Genomic DNA, 27,337 nt, shown 5'->3' on the forward strand with positions numbered 1-27,337 from the left:
TCTGCCTTCGGCTCAGGTCATGATCCCAGGGTCCTGGGATTGAGTCCCGCATCCGGCTCCTTGCTCAGCAGAGAGCCTTGCTCAGCAGAGAGCCTGCTTCTCTCTCTCCCTCTGCCTGCCACTCTGCCTGCTTGTGTTCTCTCTCTCTCTCCCTGTGTCAAAAAAATAAATAAAAATCTTAAAAAAAAAAATGAGGACCAAGGATATGGACTTGTTCACCAGATCACAATGTTAGGTGTTAGCTCTATTTTTATTGTTTTACATAAGATACTGCACAATAGCGCTTCCATTTGGGAAACAGAAGAATTGAGCCCTTTTGTAATGCACGGCAGAGTTAACATCAGAAGTCCTGTGCAGGAGAGGTTTAGGGACAGCAGTTTGGTATGAAAGGGGTTGCCGAGTGGACTCGTCTTGAAGCTATGTTTGCATTAAAAAAATCTGCTGTTTACAGTTAAATCACGTTAAAAAACAGCTTCAGTCTGAAGATTTTAGAGCCCTCCTTTAATTTTTTGGATTATTGTGTCCATGGGTGAGGATGGAGATTGCGGGGTGCTGCTGGCTACATCCTACAAACCCTTCCTTCAACTCTTGGCATAGATGCTGACAGTATCCCACAAAGGTTGGCAAATTTAAAGATATTCCTTCTCTGAAGTACAAGACATTTTGTCCCTGTTACATTATGCCTATATCATGTCATGCCTTTATAGTGTCACAGAAGACCTGAGGCCTGAAATTCTGTATAAAGGATCAGTTCACTGAAGCTGGTATTCACAGCAAACAGAGAGGACATGTAAACGGGTTTTTCTCCAATAGTCTTCTGGAAAATCTCCCTTGGTGGTGGGGTGGGGGGTCTTGAGAAGCGCTGAAACTAAATGAAGGATGCAAAGGATATTATTTTGTTAAAAAAAAAAAAAAGGAGCTGCCCGAAGCCTCTTTAGTTAACAATAACGTGACCGCACCAAGCACATGAATCATGCTTGGAGCCTGGGTCTTCCCTAGTTTTCTCTGTGTTGTGCCAAGGAAGACAGTTCATTTTCATGGAGCAGATTACCACATGTTTGACAAAGACATCTTCTATGAAAGTGCGCTGCCGGGAGCTGGAGGGGTGGCTGTTCCCCTTATAAGGCCCTTGCAGGGGCTGCCTGGGGAGAATGTGAGCACAGCTTCCCACGACAGCCACAACCCAGCTTTGGTCAAATATTGTGCAACCACATTTGCTTTTGGAGCAGATATTTGTTTTCCAATTGAGTCTAGATATTGGTTTTGTAAAAGGAAAAGAGAATATACATATCTATAGGTATTTACAGGTATTTGCTTGTGTAGGTACATTTATTATGGTTGAGGAAGCATCAAATTTTGCAAAGACATCTTCCCCTACAAGCCTCATTTCAAGCATACTGATGACATGGAAATATTTAGAGATTAAATTGCCTATGACTTTAAGGCTCAGAGAAAATAACTGAATAAATGGAACCACTGAATTTCAAATTAGATCACAGAAATTATAAATATTTGCAAAGGATGAACCTTCACAGTATTGTTTCAGGACTCTAAATTCCTAGAGAAAGTAAAAATTTCTTTGTGGCTGTCAAAGTCTGATTTTCATGGTGTCACCCTTTATATTTTCTTGCTTTCAACTCCTTGCTTCTCCTGAAAGTTTTTTTTTTTATCATTTTATTAAGATTAAAGGAAGGCTATAATTCTAGAAATTGAAATTGAAGAATGAGGGATAGAATTATGTCTGCTGGGCTTGAGATGAGCATTTAAAGCATAATTTGAAAGATGATTATATTGTGTGTAGTTATGCATTATATATACCTAACATGTTATATCTCTATATCTCTATATCACTGTATTTCTGTATCTACCTATCTGTTTATCTATCATCTATTATTGTCATCTAATCTATTTCAATGGTGTGCTGAAGCCAGCTTATACTGGTTCGTGGGAGCTGACAGATCAATTTTCAGGGGTTTTGCAAGCTGGTTAGGGTTATATTGGTAGCTTGAAAATGGCCATGGCAAGACTATTTAAATCATGGAAATTGGAAAATTATACAAATCAGGGATTTTCTTTCCTCCTGGAGAGCTAGTTGTTGAATAATTTACCAATATACCATTCTAAGTTCCGAAAAGAGACTTCATACATATTTTAGTTCACAATGGAAGAAATAATCAATTTTATAAAATACCAATGCAAAAAAAAGGTTTTGGCATAAACTCATAGTCCTAAATAGCACTCACTTCTCTTATTAAGTGCTTTAAAATAAAATGATTAGAGTTTGGTATATTTCTTAATCACTAACTATGTTTTAGAACACTCGTACTGTTGATTTATTATTTTAGTCAAAACTTCCACGTTTACTTCTTTTGTTGCAGAACTGTGCACTAAAGTTAAATATTAATGAAAATGAATGAATGAATTAATGAAAATGAATGAATCAAACTTTTCTTGGTGTAGCTTTTGTGTTTATTTTTTTGTCATTTTGTCAAACCCGGCCATTTGATATGACCGAGGTATTTTGTATTTGATTTATGTCCATTCGTGTGTGTGTGTGTGTGTGTACATGTGTGTTTACACATTACACATACAGATGCTGACACACATACACACATAAAGCCCAACAAATAATAGTACTAGGGAAAAGGGATATCTGGTTCATTAAACGTTGTTTGAAAACTGGGACCGACTTCCGTTAAAAACTGTGCCAGGCTTATACGTAGCTATTTGATCTGTCCCAGTGGTTCCTCCTCTCTTTTCTAACAAGTTCGAAATGCCATTGTTTCCATCTTTCCCTTCCGGGTTACCATCGTATTTGGTTGAAATGTGCACATTCCTGTAACATCGTATTTGGTTGAAATGTGCACATTCACTGAAACAGGATGCTTGACAGTCCTAGAGGCCAATTGTGAATTTAAGTTTACCTGTTTGATTTATTCTAAGAATGTGCTGATTTTGGAGCTGAGCTGCCAATAGGCTGTGCAATGTGGTGGCTCAGAGTAAGAGAGACCTGAGTTCTGTCGGGCAAGGAAAGAACAGGGTAGGAAGAATGATTTCCAGATCTGGAGATAGGCTGTGGGAATGAAAGAGATTCCCGAAGTGGACATTTCAGAACAATGACCGGCAAGAGGATATCACATCTCTGGAAGCACTGAGCCTTTCTTCTAGTATTGATGACCAGGGCACTCCCCAGGTGCATGATTTTGGTCATCAGGATCTTAGACGTAGATGCAGACAGGCACAAGGGAGCGGACTCTGAGTCCTTAGAGAATTCCTTGGAAATTAGTTTAAAAAATGAAACTTATGGCATTTAATTTCTCCCTTGATTTGATGCTTTGGAGAAAAGTAGAGTCTAGGACTTTCTGTGTAAGGTGCTGGGCAGGTGCTGGTCTTGTGATGGTCAGCCAGGTGGAGAGATGGAGTTGTTGCAGGAATATCAGCAAATTTTTCAGCAGTAGTTCACACATGCGGCTGTGATACATTCATCCATTGTTACTTTCCTAAGAAACGGAGCAACCTACGAGCTTGTGCTTCAGTAGAGTCCGATGCACCATAATGATTACTTCAGGAGCAAAGAAGCTCATACAGAGGTGTGGTAGCTTTCTCTTGGTGCAAGGTTTCAAACCTAAGATTCTTTAAAATACACTTCTGGAGTTCTATTTAAATATTGACATGCCACACTAAAAAAACAGTGGCTTATTGGTAAAAATGCAATACTGTAATAGAATGCTGCCTTTCATAAAAATAAGAAATGTGTTTGGAAAATTAAATACCTTTAAAAAATTAAAAATAAACATACTCTCACAGCTTGAGGGTTTCAGTGAACCACTTGCCAAGGAGTTGAGAAAACTCCTACTTCTGGTTACATCCTGGACCCCTAATGTTCAAAAGCTGCCCAGCAAAGATGAGGTGGGCGTTTCTGTGGCATCTGCTGTCACGTTCCATTCAGAAACCATCTCAGCATATCCCACACACAAGAGGGCTTTTCATTACAAATCACTGTTACGCCCCACAAAACTGCTGTGAAGTGCTGTTTTCAGCATGAAAGTTTTGAGTTTTAGGGCTCCTGTCAAAATTAAGCATGTTCTGTGAAAGCTTAATCCATTCAGTGAGCTGCCTTTAAACAAGTCTATCTCCATTTTCCATCAGCTCAATTGTTTCCAAACACTTTGGGAGAAAAACAAACAAGCAAACAAACAAACAAAAAGCTTTCCAAGTACAGAACCCAACACAAAGATGTTGAATGTATTCTGTATGACTTAATTCTATTTTCAGTCCATATTTTATATATACTCTCTCGAGGAAAATTGTCTCATTTGAACAGAGAGAAGTGATCTTTTTCGGTTAATTCCTCTCTTGTCATTTACAAATGTTGACTATCATGCTGAACGTGGATATCCATCAGGAATCAATGGAAAAAGCTTAATTTATCAATGATCATAAAAATCTTTTTATGCATTTCTTTAAATACTCTGGATGCTGATTTAATATATAAACATATTTGTACAAGTTATTCTTCATCTTCAAGACACTTTGTAATTTTACTTAAATAACACAAAGAGTAATTATTTAAAAATATTTTTCATCATTTTATAAAATATATCTTTATGGTATTGTTTTTGGATCTTCCTTGATTTGTCATTTTCCAAGTGATTAATCCCTGATGGAGTACATAAAGTTATGTGACTATGTCTTAAATTTCTTGTCACATATTTGAGGCAAACCTGAGGATAGATAATTGAATAACTCTTATTTTTTTCTCCTGTAAAATACGTCATTTCTCCATTTTCTTCTTTAGTGGTCTTTTGAAGAATCCAATCTGTTGAAAAAATACCAAGCATAACACAATTAATTATTTGAATTTAGGTAATAAATAGTAATTTCCTTAGATAAAATTTAATACTATGTCAGTGCTTCTGGGCATACAGATAATTAATATAATTGAGATTTTTTTTCACTGACCTCTTAAGTAATACTGAATGTCAAGAAATGATATTTATTAAATTGCTTCATTTTAAACTTTTTTGTTGGTTAAATATATCATGTCTCCTAGTAAAAACTAGTACACGTGGTGAACTAACTTAGAGGTTCTGGGAAAATATTTGGGAAGACATACAAACTAGAGTTAGCTAGCACTGAATGGCACTTTGTCATTACATTTTTCTCAGGGATGTGGCAGAGAAATTCCATCAATTAACTGATGATCAAAAATTGAGGTCATTGGAGGTGGGGGAATCTGGCACATGCACCGTGGCTGAGGGGTGGGGGAGACGGGAGTTGTCTGGATTAATTTTAAATGTGTTAGAATATCTGCCTTTATAGGCTTGACAGGAAGTTCCTCTTGAAAACATGCTCTATCATTTGGAGATGAAAAGGAACTCACTGATCATAGAAGAAATTTCACATAGGGGTGAATGTGGGTGACTTTTTAATTATACTGTTTAATTTGGATCATTATAAAATTATAAGTGTTATACTTATTTCCTATTATACATTATAATAAAAATAAGTACAGGCACTGAAAGGGATCTTTGTAATAATCTCATCTAAAATGTGAGTATTTTAAATAAAAGGAAATTAAGGGTCCTAGAGAAGTGTATTTTTAAAGTCTATATATTTTTTTAAAGTTTCAAAGCAGATTATAATAGTTCAGGCAGTGAGTTAATTCTTTGAAGGTATGGTACCTCCATATCATTTAAATAATGAAGTTACGGTGAATTTTGCAAGGGAATGGTATACTTTAAAAAATAATTATTGGGGCGCCTGGGTGGCTCAGTGGGTTAAGCCGCTGCCTTCGGCTCGGGTCATGATCCCAGGGTCCTGGGATCGAGTCCCGCATCGGGCTCTCTGCTCAGCAGGGAGCCTGTTTCCTCCTCTCTCTCTCTCTCTCTACCTGCCTCTCTGCCTACTTGTGATTTCTCTCTGTCAAATAAATAAATTAAAAATCTTACAAAAAATCATTATTGAATAATTGAGGGCTTATATGGGATAAATGGTCAAAAATGCAGTTTTTAAAAATTTTTTTATCATTTTTTATTATGTTATGTTAGTCACATACAGTACGTCATTAGTTTTTGATGTAGTGTTCCAAGATTCGTTGTTAACGTATCATACCCAGTGCTCCATGCAATCTATCCCCTCCTTAACACCCACCACCAGGCCAGCCCATCCCCCCATCCCCCTCCCCTCAAAAATGCAGTTTTAAATTAAAGAAGGTAACTTCTTTATGTCTTCTACCATGACACAGCTTTATGTCTTCCATAATGTCAGACTCTAGTTGGTGGTAGATGAGGAAAAGGGGACAACAGGTAAATAAACATGAAAAAACACAATAAATGTATCCTCTTCAAATGGCAGTTCTCTGTGTCTCAGGGTTTCTTCCTTTGAGCCAAAAATAAAAGTTCTGGATTCACAAACTATCAGGCCCCTTACCTTGTGCCTGCAGGTCCTGAGCTGAAAATAAATCAGACAAGGCTTTCACAGGAACAGGTGCTGAATATAAGACTTTCCTCTCCTTTGTCCCTCCCTGCTCTCTCACTCGCTCTTGTCCTTTCCCTCTCAAGTCTTTTTGCATCTTTTCAACCTTCCTTTGCTTTCATATACTAAATGCTCTATTTTATTTTATTTTTTATTTTTGAGATTTATTTATTTATTTGAGAAAGAGAGAGAGAAAGAGAGAGCGCCAGTGGGGATTGAGCAGAGGGGCAGAGGGTAGGAGAGAGAGAATCCCAAGCAGACTCCCTGCTGAGCACAGAGCCCCATGCACGGCTCCATCTCAAAACCCTGTGATCATGACCCAAGCTGGAATCAAGAGTTGGATGCTCAACCGACTGAGCCACTCAGGCGCCCCGAAGTGTTCTATTTTAAAACTTAATTGTGGGGGTGCTTGGGTGGCTCAGTGGGTTAGGCTGCTGCCTTCAACTCAGGTCATGATCTTAGGTTCCTGGGATCGGGCCCCACATTGGGCTCTCTGATCGGCTGGGAGCCTGCTTCTCTCTCTCTCTCTCTGCTTGTCTCTCTGCCTACTTGTGATCTCTGCCAAATAAATAAATAACTCTTAAAAAAAAAACTTAATTATGTTATCTGAACTTTTCCACTCAGCTAATTTTATTAACCTGGGTTGTGAGTGAAGTTGGGTCGTAAGACTGGAGACTAGGTGAATACAAGACATAGCTTCAAACTGGCTAGAGCCAATACTGGACAAAATTAAAAAGAAGCTAAGTTTGTTTTCAGTGCCCAGACTTACAACTTTCACTTTCCTTCTCTGCCTTTCCATATTTACTTATCAGTAAAGGCTAGATCTTATTTATGCTTCTCCCTGGGTTCAAAACCCTATGGCAAAGGGTCAGATTCAACAGTACCTGATAGAAATGATGTGCTTACTGACTATAATATGGAATAAATGTTGAGTGAATAAATTGAACTAATATCTAAAAAACAGAAAAATGGTGGTACTATTTCCCATCCACAGTTGCCAAGGATATGTATATTGGATAAGGTATACACCTTCAGGGTTAGTAAATAAATCATTAGTGATGAACTTCAGGCATCAGTATGAAATCAAGTTAAGAAGGAAAAATGTTCTGCTTTCTTAGGGCTTCTCTGTGGGCTGAGTCTCATTTCATTCTGTTGGTCATATTGGCCTGACTGGGCTTCTCCCTCAGTGTGTGGTACTATATTCCAGAAGGTGTCTCTCTATCTATTTAAACCTGTGTCTCCTCAAAGCCTTCTCTCTTCAATATTAACTATAGCAAGCTACCATTAAGATTTTGAAAAACTTTAATTTCTACCATGTGTACTGCAAGGACAAATTATATAAAGACAGCGCTTTTTGAAATAAAGTCACAGATCCAGGAAGAATCTTTGGCCTGTTCCCTGTATGGAGCCTGGGAGTTTCAATGAACTTCCAGAGTCAGATTTGGAAGAAGGAGGAAGAAGGGATAATCCTAAGGTTTCAGCTCAGGTTCTATTAAGTGTAAAAAGATCCCTGTCAGCTGTGTCCTAAACTACACAGGCAAGTACAGTGCTCAGAATAGAAAAGCACACCGAAAGAAATCAACAGGAAGATGCTCTCTGGAATAGAGGCGCACAGAAGTGAAGAGTGAGTCTTTGTTTCAAGCACAACCTCGACATCACTAAGCCAGGTCTTGGGTGCCACGGTGTGGTAAAGCCAGGTATTACAGACGGAGCACTGGTAACCCTCTGGAGTAGGAGGAGAAGCTGGAGGTTTGAGAAAGCAAGGAATTCTGTCTTACCGAGACTTTGCTGGAGAAAAGCTGGGGCTTCTGTTCACTAAACTAAATGCTACTGATCTACACCTTTACCGTGGCTTTGTTTATCATCCACCCTGGGTGTAATCCCCCCAAAAGAGGAAGTTAGGCGTTGTAAGCCAGTTGAAAACGGTAGCAACCTTTGGCACTTTGTGGGACAAAAATTTATTATTTAGACTAACATAACACAATTTAAATAAATAAATAAATAATAAAACATAAAAAAAATTTATTATTTAAACTATTTGATCAAAAGAGAATTCTGCAGCTCAGGTATTAGAAAAATGAATATGTAACCACAACCTGTGTTTTTAACAGAGTTTAGCTATTTAATAAAACAATTTGGTAAAATATAGGGTGGTATGATGTTAGAATGAAGACCAATTTGATGTTTCATTGGAAAAAAACATTAAATTCAACTTTTTGATAGGACTTTACTCTCTACTAAATTTGTGTAAATGCTATCATCTTAGTTCTGCTTAATTTGAAAAGGATACAGCTAGGAGTTTGAAAAATCTCATACATCTCAGTATAAGCAAAATATCTACATAAATATATGGATTTACCAAATAGAAATAGTTTTATGAGAGGATTTGAAATAGGAGTCAGTGAAACAGTAAGATTTCTCTTTCATCAACTGACTAATGAACTTACCTTCTCTCACTCAGACACACAGCTATTACATAGAACGTGGCACATTTCTTCATATATTAAAGAAGTCTTAGTTTTTAAGATATATAGATATATGTATTTGGATAAGGCTCATCTTAACCATTCTATTATTTATATACTCTTAAACTGACATAAGAGCTCATTTTATTCTTTTTTTATAAAAGAGTTTTCATTCTTATAAAAGTAATGCATACTTAATTTACAAATGTCTCAGTGTGATAGACATATAAAGGTCTATATATATAGACATATAAAGACATATAAAGAGAGACAGAGGGCACAGGGAGAGGGAGAATTTTTTAAACTAATTAATTAATTAATTAATTTGACAGACAGAGATCACAAGTAGGCAGAGAGGCAGGCAGAGAGAGAGAGAGAGAGAGGAAAGGAAGCAGGCTCCCTGCTGAGCAGAGAGCCGGATGCGGGGCTCCATCCCAGGACGCTGGGACCATGACCCGAGCCAAAGGCAGAGGCTTCAACCCATTTTTTTTTTCTTTTGTCTTGGTTATCATCTCAATATTACACAGCATGGATAAATGATAATTTATTTCACCAATTTGCTGTTGATAGTTGAAATAGAAAGTCAAAGGAACTCTGGTGCTTACCTTCCACAGGGCTAATATGAGCAGCATTAATAGCAATAGTCCAGCAAAAGCACTCAACAGGATGACCCATAACGGCACCCTGCCCGGCAGTCCATCTTTGGATATTTGAATACCGAACTGAAATTTATTTAAAAAGACTGTTAACGTTGATAAACACCTATTATATGTCCTGGTACATTGAGTTCTTGCAGGCTATAATTTTCTACCAAACAATGTACTTAATCTGATTACTACCTACAGAGAAAACCTTGAGTTTACATTTATAAACGCTCTTCATCTATTCAAAATCTCTAAGCATGTCAAATTTGTTATTACCCCAAATATGTATAATCATATGCTTTAGAAATGCATACATAAAGAGCAAACTGTCTATGAATCAGAGTGCTTGGGAGTAGAGGTGCACTTAACTCACTGAGAACCCAAAGTATTATATATTTTGAAGATTTATTGATGGACTTTAGTGCATTATCATGACCGTAAAGGTTTAGGCTGGACTGTTACCCACAGGTTGCTGACATAAAAAAAACCTGAGCAGGTCTTCTTCTAATTCTAGTTTTCATGTGCTTTATTTTTTGTCTACAAATTTATATAAAAATTTCCTACAGTAAAATGTACAAATATCAAGTGTACAGGTAACATAAATTTCTGCACATATATGCAGCCCTATGTGCTTTTTATTAGACGGCATTGTCTCTGCCAGTCGACTGATCTTCAATCTATACATTAGGTCTTAACTGAAGGAGAACTTTGAGGTAAAAAGCTGTTAGTTAGGTTAATGCAGCTGCTCCATGTGTCCCCCAAACCATGGTGAGACTTGTCTGCCCTGGGTCTTATCCCTAGGTTTCTAAGAAAAAAGACTAATTCAGGGTAGATCTCACGATGAGTAACAGTTCAAGTTACTATGTTGGCTTGTCACAGGGACCATCTCAATTCCTAACGCTAGAGGGAAGACTGGAGGTAAAAAAGGGAATGGGGAGATATTTACATATATTGGATACTGATACAAACTATTCAGATGGCTCCGTGTGGGTCACTGCTGATGCTTTGGGAACGCAGAGCTGGCACGCGTGTACATATATACAGAATAAGATCTTTTAGGACAGGTTTTAAATATGTCTAAAACAATTCCCTGAACTGACAGATGCAGAAGCTGAAATCTGAATGGGATCAGGGACTTCTCAAAGATCACACAATGACAAAGTGATCACTTTTAGTAATTTTAACAATGTAGGTATAATTTTCTTTTAGGATAAAATGTTGAATGATAGTTCCGAGGGGAGTTTTAAACTAACATTTAGGGGAAATAGAGCTAATTATAAAATTTCAATGAAACATATCTAGGAATCAAAAGTACTCTTTTACAATATTATTCATACTCATTTTGGGGGTGGTGTTTACTGGTAAAATTTTGGCTTCTCTGCATGTGGAACAACTTTGCATTTATCAGTATTCTTTATAATGTAAGTAAATATATGCTTATATTCTTTTACCAGGGGTCATTGACATTGGAACTACTTGAGATAAGTATTAATTTGAAATAAGAAAAATTTTAAACAATATCTGAATGTCAGATAGCTTCCAAATAAAATTAAATGACTCATACTATCCACATGGGTGGGATATTTAAACTCCCCCATGAAAAGAGGAGAAATGTTTACATATCCACATCAGTAACAAGTATTCTGGCTTTATTTTATAATGAAGCAGGAGAGAGAAAACCTCAAACCATTTTGTTTTTCCCAAGGACTGAAGTGTGAATTTGTACGAGGGAATAACATTTCATTTTTGCTTCTGACTTCCCAATGACTACATGAAGAAAACCTTTCAAAATTTACATTTATTTCTGAAGTGTAGAGTCACTTTCTATAAAGTGTTTTTCAAGTCTGCTCTTCAGATATCAACTGCATTTTATAATGTCAGTTTTTAAGGAGGAAAATTACGAATGCATCTTTTGTTATCAAGGTGAAAGTAAAAACACCAATGTATTGTGATAGTTACAAGCAGTAAAGTCAAACATGGCATGTTAATTGTAAATATCATGGTTTTTCCCAGCTTCTTACAAAGAGGACTGAAATCACACTTGAAGTTAATTAAGTACAATTTGAAGCAAAAATGTCTGTTACTTAGTGACTAGCTAGTCACCGCTTTAGGTTCTATAAGCAATTATAAATCATTATGTCACAAAATTCAGAGTGATATGTATAATGTTTTCAAAACTTAGAGTTGCTCTTACCTCTCTTTTTTGATTGCCAGTACTTAAAATCAGTGATGTATTTTCACTCTGAAGGTCTGCCCTTACAGTAAGATTTAAGCTAGAAAAACGTGTCTGAAAAGCAAACAGAATTTATATTCAATATATTATGCTAATCAGAGTAAGAGCTAGTCATGTTTGAGCAGTGCAATTTTTAAAATGGAGATTTTCCTGAGAGGTTTAAAAACACTGGTTTTATTAACATCCAAATGAACAGGTTGTTTCAAGCGACGACCTGTCCCTCTTCTCTCCACTCAAATTGTCACTTAGGTCCTTGTTATAGAATGCAACAATTTTCAAAATCATTTTCTTCAGATTTATCCTTAGTAAAAACAAACCTCAAACCCTGCCCCCTTTCATACAGCTAGATATGAAATAGCTACACTCTGGTAATGAAGTTTATATAGGAGCTTGTGTAGGATGAAACACAAAATTGCCAATATCCAAGTTTGTGACTTACAAAAATTGCAACTTAATATTTTTAACTTATGAAAATTGCAACTTAGGTTATGATCAAATCCTAAAAATGGGAATTTCATATAATTAACCAAACACTTCTATGAGAGAAAGAAACCATACAAAATACAAATGGATTAAGTTTCAAAGTAGCTTGTTGTCAGACAGATATGACTATTAGAAGTTAAAAAATATCCTTCTATTTTATATATATATAGTATATGTAGTATATATAAGTGTGTATATGTAGTATATATAAATGTGTGTGCATATATCTTATATATAAATTATGTATTATATAGTATATATAAATGTGTGTATATATAGTATAAATTGTATATATATATAGTATACATAAATGTGTGTACATATATATGTATATATATGTAAAATCTGATCTAATACAATAGATCAACAATATGTGCTAGCTCTATTTGTTGTTAATGGTGTCAAGGAGTCAAGCGCTGTCTCTCTTTAATTCTTTGTCCCTTAACTGGGTTCTATTGTGTTAAGATAAATGCAAACTTTGATACAGTATAGGTGTTCATTTCTAGAGGTACAAAAAAAAAATTGTAAAAGAGACTGAAAACAAAAGTATATATCTGGAAGGGCACCTTGGAGATAACTTAGTTACGAATAAACAAGGAAAATGAGACTCATTTGGTTGGTTAAATAGAGCCAGGTTTGAACCACATATTTTTACACTTCCAGTTCTTTCTACAGAAGCACTGTACTTGGTATATACTAAGTAATGAACAAACACACTGGTTAACATAATTCAATAATTCAATAATTGCAGAGAGCAATGCAATCACTTACTTTTATAAAAGTTGGTTTCCATACGATAAGTGAAACATTCACTTGGGTCATGTCAGAAGGAATCAAATTACATGTAATGGTAGCAAATTTACACGTACTGCAGTCCTGTTTAAACAATCAGAGGTACATATTAGTACCTTTGTCATTTGACAAAAAGATACCATATGAAGATATTCTACAAGGTAGCTATTTTTAGGCTGATATTGAATTTATTCACTTAAAAGGCATGAGATAAAACTAGTACTTGTCTTGGTTATCTGTATTTACCGGAATTGTGCCTCTTTTGAGAACTTCAGGTTTGGATATAATTGTTTTCTTCCCAGAGTTGACGCCAAGAGGGTCCTGAAGGCTACTGGGTCTGCAGTTCGCATTCTAAGAAGTGAAAATATTTCTTTTATCAGACAATGCCAGATGTCCGAGGGAAAAGTGACCTGGTATAATAATGTGAAGGATCTGAGAGACAGCCATTGTCATAGATGAAAGATCCATCTTCAGGAGTGTGCAATATAGAAGAAGCTATTCTGTAGTAGCCATATTCACCGACTCCCAGGTAATAATGACTGTTAGCATGCTACTTTTGAATTGTAATAGATATCAGGGAGATTGTTATCAAAAAGGAAGGGTGCTAGTGGAACTTACTACTGTGTAACATGCTCATTAATTTATTGTTTTCATCAAATTTTAGTTGTAAATTCCCATAATACAGAGAGAGAAAAGAAATTAAAACTATGGTGGGAAACAAAAGCGTTGGCATTTGTTATTCAATATGATGGCTCATACGATGGTTTGTGAAACAAACAAAAAAAGAGATGAGCTTTCATCTGTATTTGTGTATTCATCCAATAATATTTCAGGAGTCTCTAAACACCAAGGGTAAGATACTTGGTCTATGTGGGAAGAAGATGTAAGTCAGCAGCCCTATAAATGTTGAGATGCCATGTTTATAAGACAGCTAGTTCTTAGATTGTTTTTCTAGACTTAACTCTAATAAACATTTTGTTCATCAAAACTCTCTACAGCCTTGATAAAAGATAATAAGGTTAAAGTTCATAAGTAATAGGAAAAGTACAATTTTAGTCTTTCTACATCCTCACTAACTTGCTTTTTTGGATTAGAGAGAAATGGTAGAGATTTTTAAAAACTTTTATTTATTTATTTGTCAGAGAGAGAGAGAGAGAGCGCACTCAAGTGCACAAAAAGGCAGAGTGGCAGGCAGAGGTGGAGAGAGAAGCAGGCTCCCTGTTGAGCAAGGGACCCAATGCGGGGCTGGATCCCAGCACCCTGGGATCATGACCTGAGCCGAAGGCAGCGGCTTAACCGACTGAGCCACCCAGGCATCCCAGAAATGGTGGAGATTTAATTTTTCTTGTTTTTAGGGAAACATTTGAAGATCATAATCCAACTATCACTGTTTTTACTTCTTTATTTCTGAGAGTATTTTAAGTAAAAATAAGTCTCTGAAGTGAAGACAGATTGTCAAATGCTGATAATACGCATGCATTGCTTTAACATTCATTGTGATTTTCTATGTCTTAGAGACTGAACCAACACAATTTACTACATTGACTTATTCAAAGCTATAGGTACAAAATGGGTGCGATACCGCTATTACTTGGGATAAGTGAGTAAAAAAGTGCTTTACTGTTTTACGTGCAGCTGTTAAATTGCTTAGGAGCATTTAGGAAGTCTCTTTTTTGAGATGCTTGATGACCTCAAAAATATTAAAGCTCTAACAAACATGTTAAGGCACAAATAAACAAGTAGTTACCTAAAATCCACTCCAGTGGATTGAGTAGTATTCCAAAAAGACATGCCCAAGTCCTAGCACTTGGAATCTGGGAACATGACCTTATTTGGAAAAAGGGTCATTTGGAGGCACCTGGGTGACTCAGTTGGCTAAGCTTCTGCCTTCAGCTTAGGTCATGATCTCCAGGTCCTGGGATCGAGCCCAGCTTGGGGCTCCCTGCCTACAGGTAGTCTGGTTCTCCCTCTGACCCTGTGCCTGCTCCTGTGCTCATTCTCTCTCTCCCTCCCTCTCAGATAAATAAACAAAATCTTAACAAAAGAAAGAAAGAAAGAAAGAAAGAAAGAAAGAAAGAAAGGAAGAAAGAAAGAAACAGGTTTATTGCAGTTGTAATTAAGGATCTCCAGATGAGGGGCGCCTGGGTGGCTCAGTGGTTTAAGCCGCTGCCTTCGGCTCAGGTCATGATCTCAGGGTCCTGGGATCGGGTCCCGCATCGGGCTCTCTGCTCGACAGAGAGCCTGCTTCCCTTCCTCTCTCTCTGCCTGCCTTTCTGCCTGCTTGTGATCTCTCTCTGTCAAATAAATAAATAAAATCTTTAAAAAAAAAAAAAAAAAGGATCTCCAGATGAGGTCCTTCCATTTAGGATGGGCTCTAAATTCACTGATGAGTGTGCTGTAAGAGACCGAAGAGGCAAAGACACAGAAACTCAAGGAAGATGGGCACGTGAAGACAGAGGCAGAGACTGCAGTTATGCTCCCACAAGCTCAGGCATGCAAGGGGTGACAGCAGCCCCCAGAAGCTAGGAGAGAGGCATCCCTGTGAGCCTCTAGGGGGACCAAACATTGTTGGCAACTTGATCGCAGACGCTGGTCTCCAGCACTGAGTAAGAATAAATTTCTGTTGTTTCTAGCCACCCACCTGGGTTAACTTGTTACCACAGCAGTTGTAGGAAACTAATGCATCTACTAAGTAGCCAGTGGAAGTTATTATTATTATTTAAAATTTTCTAAATTCTTCTCCAGGTCACTTTGGTAAAGCTCTTTATCACAAGTGGCATGCAAAACAAAAGGCTTTAAATACAAATTGAAGAAGATAATAATTACGATGTCATTCCAAGGCACACATGGCTTACATTAGAAGACGACCATCCACTTGGGTATAGCATAGGATAACCATCTGATGTCAAGTTGGGAAATGAAACCGACAGCTTAAGTTCTGGCATTGGAAAATGTCCACTCTTTCTAATCTACGGGAAAAAAAAATAAAAATTAATCCTCTCTTCCTCTTCCAACAGCACCCTTTCTGCCTTAGGTAGGACATTTGTTCCTTAACTGATTTAAGTTGTATAATATTTTGAATCTGAAAGTGAATGCAGGCAGCTTATGGCACTGGACAGAGAGCTGGCATGATTAAACAAGAATAAAATAGGGATGCTTCATAGTGCCGTATGTATCAGCGATAATGTATATTGGTCCTTCATCTTCCCAGTCCCAAAATAGGACTGGGATTAAGAAAAGTCAGAATTAAATTTCTTCATGTTCATCGTCTTTTTGGATCCACTAGTCTTTTGGAGGTGGGAAGGAAGGAGAACATTTACTCGACCCACTCAGCACACGTGAGCCTATTTTGTTTGCCTCAACCAGTCTGCTGTAACCCCTTAGGCCCACAAATCATTTCTCAGCCCAGCCACATGGCATCTGCCACCACTGCACAGGCAAACCAGATAGCCATCTGCTTCCTTTCACTATCCTATCTCCAGCTAGGGCTACTGTGTCAATAATGACTGATAATCCAGATGGATGAGAGTCACATTGATTCTTCTCTCACTGCCTATATGTTTTTATCTACTAAACTACCATTCCCACTGAATATCACATCATGCCACCAGTGGTGAGTGTAGCACATAGGGAAGGAAAGCCAGGCAGGATGAAATTCATCAGGAAGTTGAATTTACTATTCAAAAGTCCTCACAGGTTGAATTGGAGCAACCAGGTGCTATGGGCCTCCCTTCTTCCACTCAAGCATAATTTTCAGGACCTACACCTTCTTTACACCTTCCCTAGGCTGAATTCCTAGGTGAGTAGGGAGTTCCTTAATCTAGATGCCAGAAAATCCAAAGGATCTATCCAACTGAGCCTTCTGGACTGGGAGTTACACAGATCTGAAACAATTCCCTGTGGTTGCCAAAAACAAAATGCATCCCTTAATCTTGGAATTCTAGGAATTCCTGACCAGCTGTGCCGGGCCTCTTAAGCATGCTCCTTGACTCTTGTCCCTTCTTATTGTAATAGGCCTTAAACTTGCCTGCCATGGTCTCCCACTCTAATTCCATCTGCTTTCTGGTAAGTAATAAAAAGAAAAATCATGTAATCTGCAATTAACTTTTATTTTCTTCTGATTAAAAACAATGTTATTTACAGAAACAATGAAAATATTGAAAATAAATGGGAAGTTTTCTACAATTCTCCTACACTGGTAACACTTTAGTGTACAATTTACCTATCATTGGCATATATGTAAACATTATAAAATTTGTATCATATAAAATACAAGATTTGGCACCCCATTTATAAAATGTATTGTCATGGTCTTTTCTAATAAACTTAGAGATTCTTTGAGAATATGACTTTCATTAGCTGCTTAATAATAACCATGATATCAATATTTTTTTGTTTTCTTTTTGATATCAATATTTGTTTATGTTCAATATTCACTTATATTCCAGACACTATGCTAATTCTCTTATTTGCATTAGTGCCTTTAACCCTGTTAACAACAGTATGGGGTAGATTCTCTTAATATCCCTATTTAACCTATAAGAAGACAAGGTTAAATTGGGAACAAAGAACTTTCAAGGTCACAGAGCTAGTAAATAGCGAATTAAGTTTTTTTTTTTTAATCTAAAATATGTCCTCTTTAGCTGTCTCTCCCTTGAATAACTATCTGATAATTTATTTAAGCAATTTTATGTGGTTAAACTTTTATATTGTTCCCAGGTTTCAATTTTTAAACTGCTATAAATGACACTGGTAACAGTATTTTCCAGGGGTGCCTGGCTGGTTCAGTCGGGAAAGATGTGACTCTTGATCCTGGGGTTGTGTGTTTGAGCCCCATGTTGGGTGTAGAGATTACTTACAAATAAGTAAACAAACAAACAAACAAATAAATAAACCAATAAAATTTAAAAAAGAGTATCTCTGAGAATAAATCTTTGTATCACCAATAATTTTCTATGGTACATTTCTAGTAGTAAATTCATTCACGGCTCTCACCTAAGAAAATGTTCCCATATATTCTTTTTTCAATTCCATTACTCCAGCTTTAAGTTTTATCCCAGCAAAATAATGAGATAAAAAAATTATGGTCAGGGATATCCTTAACAATGTTATTTATATCAGCATTATTTATAATAGCTTAAGAGTACCTGTTTCCAGTTTGGACCCTAGTAAACCATACGAAGATCTGTAATATTCAAAATTCATTCCTCCCTCCCTCCCTTCCTCCCTTTGTTCCTTCCTTGTGTTTTTGTTGAATTCTTTAATCTAGGAAAAGCAAATAGGGCTAGAAGAGCTTGGCAGCCAAAATTTCAAAAAATAATCTGAGTAATAAGGTGATTGTCATTCATGCTAATTTCCGCCAAAATCTTGTCATAGAAATTTTAGCAAAGAGCACAGATAAAAACAATAGAATGAATCTTGAGAGGATACATTTATTTTACTTGTAAGAGAACTTCCTTTTCCACTGTGGGCAATTCCCAAAGAGACTGAGACCATTTTCACAGATAATAATGTTGTATTATTTCATACTTCTGAATACATATTTAAATCCATCATTTGAATTGGACCCTCTTTTACTTGAGTAATATTAACTCTAGTCTGTGTTTGTAAGTAGGCATTACCTAAAATTAAAGTCTGGTTCAGCTCCATAATTGCTTGTTATAATGGTTAGGAAAAATTCATTATGAGGAATTTAAAGATAAAAATAATTGTTGTAATAGAAAACATCACTTAAGGATTTGGTAGGAGGAACATAAGTTATAGTATGATACCTATGGAAGGCAGCAGTGAGGAGAAAGAGATATGTATTTATTTGTTAAGTAAAATATTAACAAGATATCTGAAGTAATCAATTTCTGAAATAGTCATAATTATTTTTTTAAGTGCATTTCTCACTCATACTGAAAAAATAATGTAAATAAACTATAGGTTTATAGATAGTGTCTCTTTGGTTTTATAAATTTATTTTTTCTAGGAAGTCAACCGAAGCATGTGTTAGGAGGAAATCTGTGCCTTAGTTTTTAAAATTGCTTCAAAATATAATTATAAATAATTCTTCGAATAAAAGTACTTCAAAATAGTGAAATTATAAAAAAATTCTGGAATACAGAGATTAACTGTTGAATCAACATGTTTCTATGTGTCTGTTAATACTTTCATTTAATTTATAAGCTTATAAATTACTCCTTGACAATACTAATTTAGAGGTAGATTCTTACCAAGTAGAAGATATTAATTTCATCTCCAATGTCCTCAGTAGAATTAATAACTTCAGGAACAGTCTCATTGGCCGCAATTGAAATATGGTATTCACTTGCAGAGCTTAGAATTAATTGGGAGAAGAAAAACAAAACACAATGAAGTTTAACTTTTATTTGACCTCACTCTTTTTCTTTCTTTATACCAGGTAATCCCACAGAAAGTACCCGTAGAGATTTCAAGTAAGAGGTAAATTCTTTTACCCTGAAACCTACAATTACTTCTTTGAGGAGGGTAAGAATGAGAAAGACTATATAATTTAGTTCAGTAAGTCACTGAGGCCAATTTGGCCTTAAAATGTGAAAATATATACAACTTTAAAATAAAAGTTTCATTGTTACCAAGTGAAAGTTTCTATTAATTCACTAACATCGTTTATATTTTGTGAATAATGAGGCTAAAACAATATTTTTAGTAGTGCTGAATTTTAAATAGATTTAAAAAATTGTTAAGCTTTTCATATTAAAGGCCTATATTTACTGCTAAATTTAAAAATTCATTCTTTTCCATGTTCTTTGGATGAACTTGGTGGAATGAAGTATAATAAAAATATTATAGGTGTTTGCCAAAATTTTAATAAAATGAAAAATTCTTGGAAAAAATCATTGTACCAAGAGAAGTGGATAACAGCAGATAGAAAACAGCAAATAGAATTCAGAGGCTAAATAATATATACAAAATCTATTTGTATATAAACCCTATGATCCTCTCATTTTTGTTGTTATCAGAAAAAGCAAAGTGCCATAGAAAATAAAGTAAAAAAATAAGACTTTTAGACTAAACTTGCCTCTGATTCTTATACTTTTTATATACATTGAACATTTTTTTTTTTTTTTAGCAAAAGCTTGGAGTCTTGCTTAAGCAAGGGAATTTGTAGTGGGAAACATTGCCAATATGATTTGTGTTTGGATAGATTGAAAGTTCTTAGGGGAAAGCATAATTTATGAATTATGCAAGAAGTAAACAGCCCTCATCAATAAGAAAGATTTAATCTAGTGTGTCCAGAATGGCCAGGCTGATCAGATCCCTCACAACGAGAAATTAGGGCTAAGAAGTATGCTGGTGACCTCCAAGAACACTAGCATTTGTAAATTACATCTTCTAGGTCTTCAGAGTTTAGACTGGACTGGTAATGAGTTTAGAGTGGACTGCTAATGCCATCCAGGATCATTAGCACCTCACATATAAGATTATTTAGCATGCTGGGACTTTAGAGGACATGAAAATTTTCCAGAGGGCTTGTTTAACACAGATTTCTGGGCCCCAGAGTACTGAATCAGATTCAGTAGATTGGGGGTGGGGCCAAGAATTTGCCTAAGTTCCCAGGTGCTCCTGATGCCCTTGGCCAGGGACCACACTTTGAGAACCACTGGGTTTGTAGAAAAGCATCAACGTAAAAATGCAGTTTCCTCCTACCTGTAAAACTGAAGTCCAACTTCATATTTTACTGGGATAGAAATGTTTACTTCATTATCAGAAAGGGCTTCAGGAGGTTCTTCGCTGTCACTAGGAAATACATAGCATGTTTAGACAAATCATGAAACTACGAACTATTTAGAGACATTTCTGAGCATTTGAAGCGCAAGCTTATCTTGGCAACTAAACAAAAGCATAAAAGAATAGAATTCTTGTTTTTGCGTTTTTGTTTTGTTGTTGTTGTTGTTCAGTCAGGGTGGGGAGGGAGGTCACAAATGGGTATTATTAAATTTCCCAAGTTGATTCTGAATTGTAGCTAGGGTTGAAAACCAGAATGATTTCTCAAACTTCTATGAAGATTATGGATAAGTAACTCCGGCTCAGTCATTAAATACACAGATTACTAGGCTTTGCTCCTTGAAATACAGATTTAGTAGGTAGGTTTGAGGTGGGACCTAGGAATTTGTGTTTTTAACAGAGATCACAAAGTGATTCTTTTTTTTTTTTAATTTTTATAAACATATATTTTTATCCCCAGGGGTACAGGTCTGTGAATCGCCAGGTTTACACACTCCACAGCACTCACCAAAGCATATACCCTCCCCAATGTCCATAACCCCACCCCCCTTCTCCCAACCCCCCCTCCCCCCAGCAACCCTCAGTTTGTTTTGTAAGATTAAGAGTCACTTATGGTTTGTCTCCCTCCCAATCCCATCTTGTTTCATTTATTCTTCTCACAAAGTGGTTCTTATTTATTCCTCACCGATGAGGACCTCACAAAGAGACATGACTAGGTTTACATGGTGGAAAGTCAATATAAAATCTTTCGTCTTCTTGTTTTAATAGTCCTTCCATGCTTATTATTTGATGCTTATGTTATTTGTTCAAGATTTATTCCCTTAAGTTGTCATTTCAATTATACATTAGGTAAAGGCATGCATATTTACACATGCATATGCATATCTCATACTCCCATGCATTAAAAAAAAACACAGTGAGGGGTATAACAGTTACCAACACTGGCTCTGGGGCCAGCATGCATGGTATTGTTATTTAATTTCTCTTTGCCTTGGTTTCTTCATCTATAAAATGGGGATTTATCATAAGTGATAAATAAATGATGATTATAGTACATGTAAAGTGCTCAACATTGTGCCTAGATGTAGGAAATAAAAAATACTAGCTTTCATTATTTTTATCACACATACCCTCTCCACCAAGTGACCAAGCACCTAGCATTTGGTCTCGCAGAATGGACAATGAGGACCTCTCAATGGCTTTGCCATACCCAAGTGTGCTAAGTGGCTTGGTGTGAGCTAGAGTAGAGCAAAAGCAGCACCCTACTTTGGGTTATAGGTATTTGTGGGACAGGGCTTTTGCTATGACTGGTCCCATCTTCTCCTACCTGTTCCCTACTGTGGCCAGATTAGTCTTCCTAAGAAACAGCTAGCTCTGTATATAAACTTCACCCCTCAAGAACTTTTCTGGATCCTTCTGGTTTGCTTAGTTAAGTAAACATGCCCCATTCTTACATTCAATACTCACCATAACATGGTGGGATGCACACTCCCTGTTTATCTTCTGTTACTCCTTTTTGTATTCTCTATATTTGAGCTAAAATGGATTACCTGATATTCCCTCAGTAGGTCTAGTGGTTCACTATTGAGTTTTTGCTCAAGCTGTATACTTTTCCTAAAATGCTCTACTTAATTCCATTTACTAACCTATGCTTTGCTACCCAACCTTTAAGGTCCTTCTCCTTGATAAAGGTTTCTTGGGGTCTCATTGTCAAGTGGATATAACTTAACCTCTATTATGTCTCTGATACACAGTTTTTATTTCTCTAATGAATTTTCCTTGTTGTACCCTATATTATAATAATTTATATATTAGTCTTTGCCTCCTATTTAATGTTTACTCCATGAAGTTTAAATCCTTATTAATTTTTATATTCCCTATAGTGACAAATTCAGTATCTTGTCTGTAGTAGATGTCAAATAAATATTTGTTGAGCTGGATTAAATTGAGCATACAGAATTCATTTACCCAATAATTTATTTTCTCATTTATTCATTCATTCTATATTTACTCAGCAATTATTGGATGTGAGGCACCATGCTAGATACTGGGGAATAAAGCAACAAAAGATAGAATTTTATCTCAAGGAGCTTTTGGTCCCGTGAGTGATTATACTTAGAAGAAAGCTAAGACACTATTTTAGTTTCCTTATTAGCCTTTTGTTATTTGTTATTTGTTATATGGGTATTGGGTGATATCTTTCAGAAGATCTGACTGATTTGGATAAAATGTATTAAACTACAAAAGGGCATCATAAAACTTTAAATCCATTTAATGATCCAGTTGAACTTGATGGGCTGCCAGTACAAGTTAAAATAGCAATCCTGTAAAAATTTTTAAATAAATTTAAATGCAATTTGATAGATATAAGTAATATGTGATTACAACATGTTTTACAGCTCATAGAATCAATGGTTTAATATTGGTAGGTGCATTAATATTGGCATTAATTCTAAATTTCTTATTTAAGTTAATCATATGGATGTTTTTGTGAAGTAAGGGGGTTCACTCCTTTTACTTTTACTGGTCTCTCATAAAAGCTGTAAGAAGTTCTAGTGAGTCTATAAAGCAAAATATTCTAAATAATGAAATTACATACTTATACATTTACATACACATACACTCATGCACACATATCAACCAACCTTGTTGCACTTAAGTGAATGATCACATTTTCCATGAGATAAGATGTGTTAAACTGAAATAATACTTTGAAAGTAACCTATGAAATAAAAATATGTTTAGTCTAGTAACAGATAAAGTAGTAAAATGTTTACATTGATCAAAATATTTAATTACATTAATGATATTTCCTAGACTGAAACTGCAAAGTTATTTAAGAAATATTACCTAAGAAAATAAAACCTAATCACATCTCAAAAACAGAACAAGATATACATGTACTTTTGGATGCAAGTATGAAATATGCTTTGTATATTAATATGAATTTAAACACTTTATTCAAATCACATTAATAAAAATAATTTATACTACATCAACTATTACCATGAAGGTATATTCTATGTATTACATTACCATTTTCTACCAGATCACAACCATAAGCAATGTAATTATGAAATAGTCATAGTTAAACTTTAATATGTAAACTTCTACCATCTATATATGTTCATTATAAAATAGGGGAAAACTATGTGGGTCCATTAATTTGAATAGTACAAAAAAGTTTTGGGCTTTTAAGGAATAAAAACAAAATGAAAAAATAAAAGACTTATTTATAATAAACTATAATAATAACAATAATGTAGTAAGTTTTGCTTACAAATTGCATAGTTAAAATAATACCTAAGAAAAACTAACACCTAATACCTAAGAAAAACTAATACCTAAAAAATAATACTTAAGGAAAACATTTTTGTTATACCAACATTCTGGTACAGGTTAACTTATTTTTAAAAACGATGCCTGAGCATAAAAACTATATAATTAGGACTCTTCATAAACACTGACAGACAGGTCAGAAACTGGATTACTTATTTGAAGACACGGGTCCTCAGCAAAGTTCTAGTCCAAGAACCCTCACGATAATCTTTATTAAGCTATTTCTTATTCTGAAAACTAATCTTGGTTTGCGCTAACTAGAGTGTTTTGGAATTTGGCCAGCCAAAAAGATGGCTCAAAGTGCATAATTAATAGAGACTTTTAAAATTTTACTTTTGTGATTAAGTGCCAGACAGGGCAGAGTTTGATATTGAAAACTCTCTTAATCAATTTAGGCCCATTCACAGAAGGGAGGATTAGAATTCACGTGTCATGAGATTTGCATGGTTGTACTGTATTATGTGTGGAGTTTTCTTTTGTATTTTCTTTCCACATATATTTTGGGTTACACTAAAAAAAAATCTTTTCTTAAGAATCTGCATATCTGCAGTATGCTTCTTGCATTGAAATAATAATCATAATTCTAATAGGAGATTACTGGGTGGGTTTGAACTATAATACTTCACAAAGGGTCCAATTGCCAAATTGCCTCTCAGTGAGCTCCTTTTTTCCTGCCTTCATTAGACCCCTGACTGGCCTGAACATTTAAGACTTGGCATTTCTGATGAGTCTTCAGACTTTGGGAAGATACTAGCAGAGAAGTAGGGTTGAGGAAGGTGCCTATTCTCTATTGACATGATCCTGAAATGTTTAAACCATAAATTTAGATCTTGGAGTCAAAGTATATCTTAACTGTAAAGCCCATGCAAAAATCCCTTGCAAATTATCTTCCCATCTCTATATTGATGGCATGAGATGCTTTGATTTAAGCTTTTACTCTAAGCAGCAAGGAATTGTTAAAGAAAGAAAAAGTGATCGAAAAGTAATTAAGATTGTAATTAATATCTCTAAATGCTGAAATGTAACACAGGCTCTATTATTATTCTTAAAGAAATGGAGATAGTTCCATGGTTAATTATAGTGGTCAGAGGAAGAAGTAGAAATGAGTTGAAATTCACTATTTCTATGTCAAAATAGAGGAATCATGGGTATATTTTTTCAAATAGGATATATGTTTTATAGATTTTTAGGGAAGAAACATAATTTCACAATAAATTTCATTTGAGATAGTCAAGAAATGGGCTCAATAATGAGGTTCCTAAAGTAAAGTGGTACACCTAGTTATTTTTATAGTTAAAATGGTTTATTGAATTCAGTGATAATTACTGTCATTAGCAGTTTTTTCAGTCCTTAGTAGCTATGCCATCTGTGTGAAGGGAAAAGACCTCTCTGAATTCTCATTTGCAAAAAGAGGAGCTAAAAGACTTCATTATAGATATGACTCTGTCATTTCCAGATGTCTAACTCAGTGTTTGTCATCTTTTTAGGATATGTGATAAAGGTGACAAAGATCTATTTTGAAGTTTTATATTAAAAAATGTTATAATGTGAAGAAGTTGAAATTGGGATGGTATTTCTATCTTTTTTTTAAAGACTAAGTCAAGTAAGTAAAATATCTTCTTATCTCATCACTTTGATTCAATATTTCCCTCATTAACTCAATATGAATGGAGGAGCAAATATACTGAAAAGTAACCTTCAATGAAAATATATGCAAATATGTTGTTTATCATTCAAGGTGATAACTATTCTGTTTTTCATGGAAACAAATATTGTTTTCAAAAAGACATGAAAGCACTCTCTCACTTCTGTTCAACTACTACTGTAGGTTTTAGCCAGGGTATGTAGGCAAGAAAAAGAAATAAAAGGTACTGGCTTGGGAAGGATGCCTCTATTTGCAGATGACATGATCTTATATATAGAATATCCTAGGAATCCTCTAAAAACTATTAGAACTAATAATTTCAGCAAGGTTTCAAGACAAAAGATCAATATTAAAAAATCATTTGTATTTCTATACATGAGGAATAAACAATCTGAAAATAAATTTAAGAAAAGAATTTCATCTAAAATAGCATTAAAGGGGGTGCCTAGGTGGCTCAGTGGTTTAAGCATCTGCCTCTTGATTTCAGCTCAGATTATGATCTCAGGGCCATGAGATCAAGCACCATGCTGGGCTCTGTGCTGAGTGTGGAGTCTGTCTAAGATTCTCTCCCTCCCTTTCCATCTGCCCATCTCTACCACTTTCTCTCTCTTTAAAAAAAATAAAAATAAATAAAAAAAATAAAATAGCATTAAAAAAGAATAAATGCTTAGGAATACATTTAACAAAGGATGTGTAAAACTTGTATTCTGAAGAATATAAAACATTTTTGAAAGTAATTAAAGAAGATCTAAATAAATAGGAAGACATCCCATAGTCACGGATCAAAGACTTAATATCTTGAAGATGGTAATACTCCCCAAACTAATCTGCAGATTCAGTGTACTCCCTATCAAACTTCCAGCTGGCCTTCTTCGCAGAAAATGACGAGCTGACCCTAAAGTGAAGATGAAAATACAGGGGGCCTGGAAGAGCTGAACAACTTTGAAAAGGGAAACATAGCTGAAAGACTTACATTTTCAGATTGCAAAGATTGCAAAAGAGTTCAGTAATTAAAACAGTGTCCTGACATAAAGACAGACATCTAGATCAATGGAATACACTTAAGAATCAAGAAATAAACCCATATGTTTATGGTCAAGTCACTTTCAATAAAAGAGCCACAACAATTCAATGGAAGAATGAATGACATTTTCAACAGATGGTGTGGGGCAACTGGATATCCACATGCAAAGAATGAAGTTGGACTCTCTCCTTCTTACACAATACACAAAAGTTCATCAAAATGAATAGAGACCCAAATGTAACAGCTAAAACTATACAGCTCTTGGAAGGAAACACAGGAGTAGATCTTTGTGATCTTGGGTTAGCAAAGCATGAGGGACAAAAGGATAAATAGATTAGTTAGACTTCATCAAAGTAAACATCTTTGTGTTTCAAAGGGCATCATCAAGAAAGTGAAAAGACAAGGGCTTGGGTGGACAGTTGGTTAAGCATCTGCCTTCGGCTCAGGTCATGATCCCAGGGTCTCAGGATAGAGCCCCACATT

The 27,337-nt window shown here is 35.5% G+C and overlaps 1 protein-coding gene across 2 annotated transcripts in view; it reads right to left on the reverse strand.

Moving 5' to 3' along the window:
* Nucleotides 1–216: 216 nt before the first annotated feature.
* Nucleotides 217–27,337, reverse strand: part of ITGA1 (integrin subunit alpha 1) — a 165,284-nt gene continuing 138,163 nt past the window's right edge. For both annotated transcript variants that reach the window (XM_032337429.1, XM_032337430.1), the window contains exons 21-29: nt 23,492–23,568; nt 20,769–20,858; nt 19,313–19,415; nt 15,950–16,063; nt 13,341–13,445; nt 13,074–13,178; nt 11,781–11,873; nt 9,548–9,664; nt 217–4,819 (exon numbers count right to left, since the gene is read on the reverse strand). In XM_032337429.1, coding sequence (XP_032193320.1) covers nt 4,775–4,819; nt 9,548–9,664; nt 11,781–11,873; nt 13,074–13,178; nt 13,341–13,445; nt 15,950–16,063; nt 19,313–19,415; nt 20,769–20,858; nt 23,492–23,568 — 849 coding nt within the window. In that variant the 3' untranslated portion in view covers nt 217–4,774. The remainder of the gene's footprint in view (nt 4,820–9,547; nt 9,665–11,780; nt 11,874–13,073; nt 13,179–13,340; nt 13,446–15,949; nt 16,064–19,312; nt 19,416–20,768; nt 20,859–23,491; nt 23,569–27,337) is intronic.

The sequence above is a fragment of the Mustela erminea genome, chromosome 3, assembly GCF_009829155.1.
Source record: "Mustela erminea isolate mMusErm1 chromosome 3, mMusErm1.Pri, whole genome shotgun sequence".
Classification (NCBI taxonomy): Eukaryota; Metazoa; Chordata; class Mammalia; order Carnivora; family Mustelidae; genus Mustela; species Mustela erminea.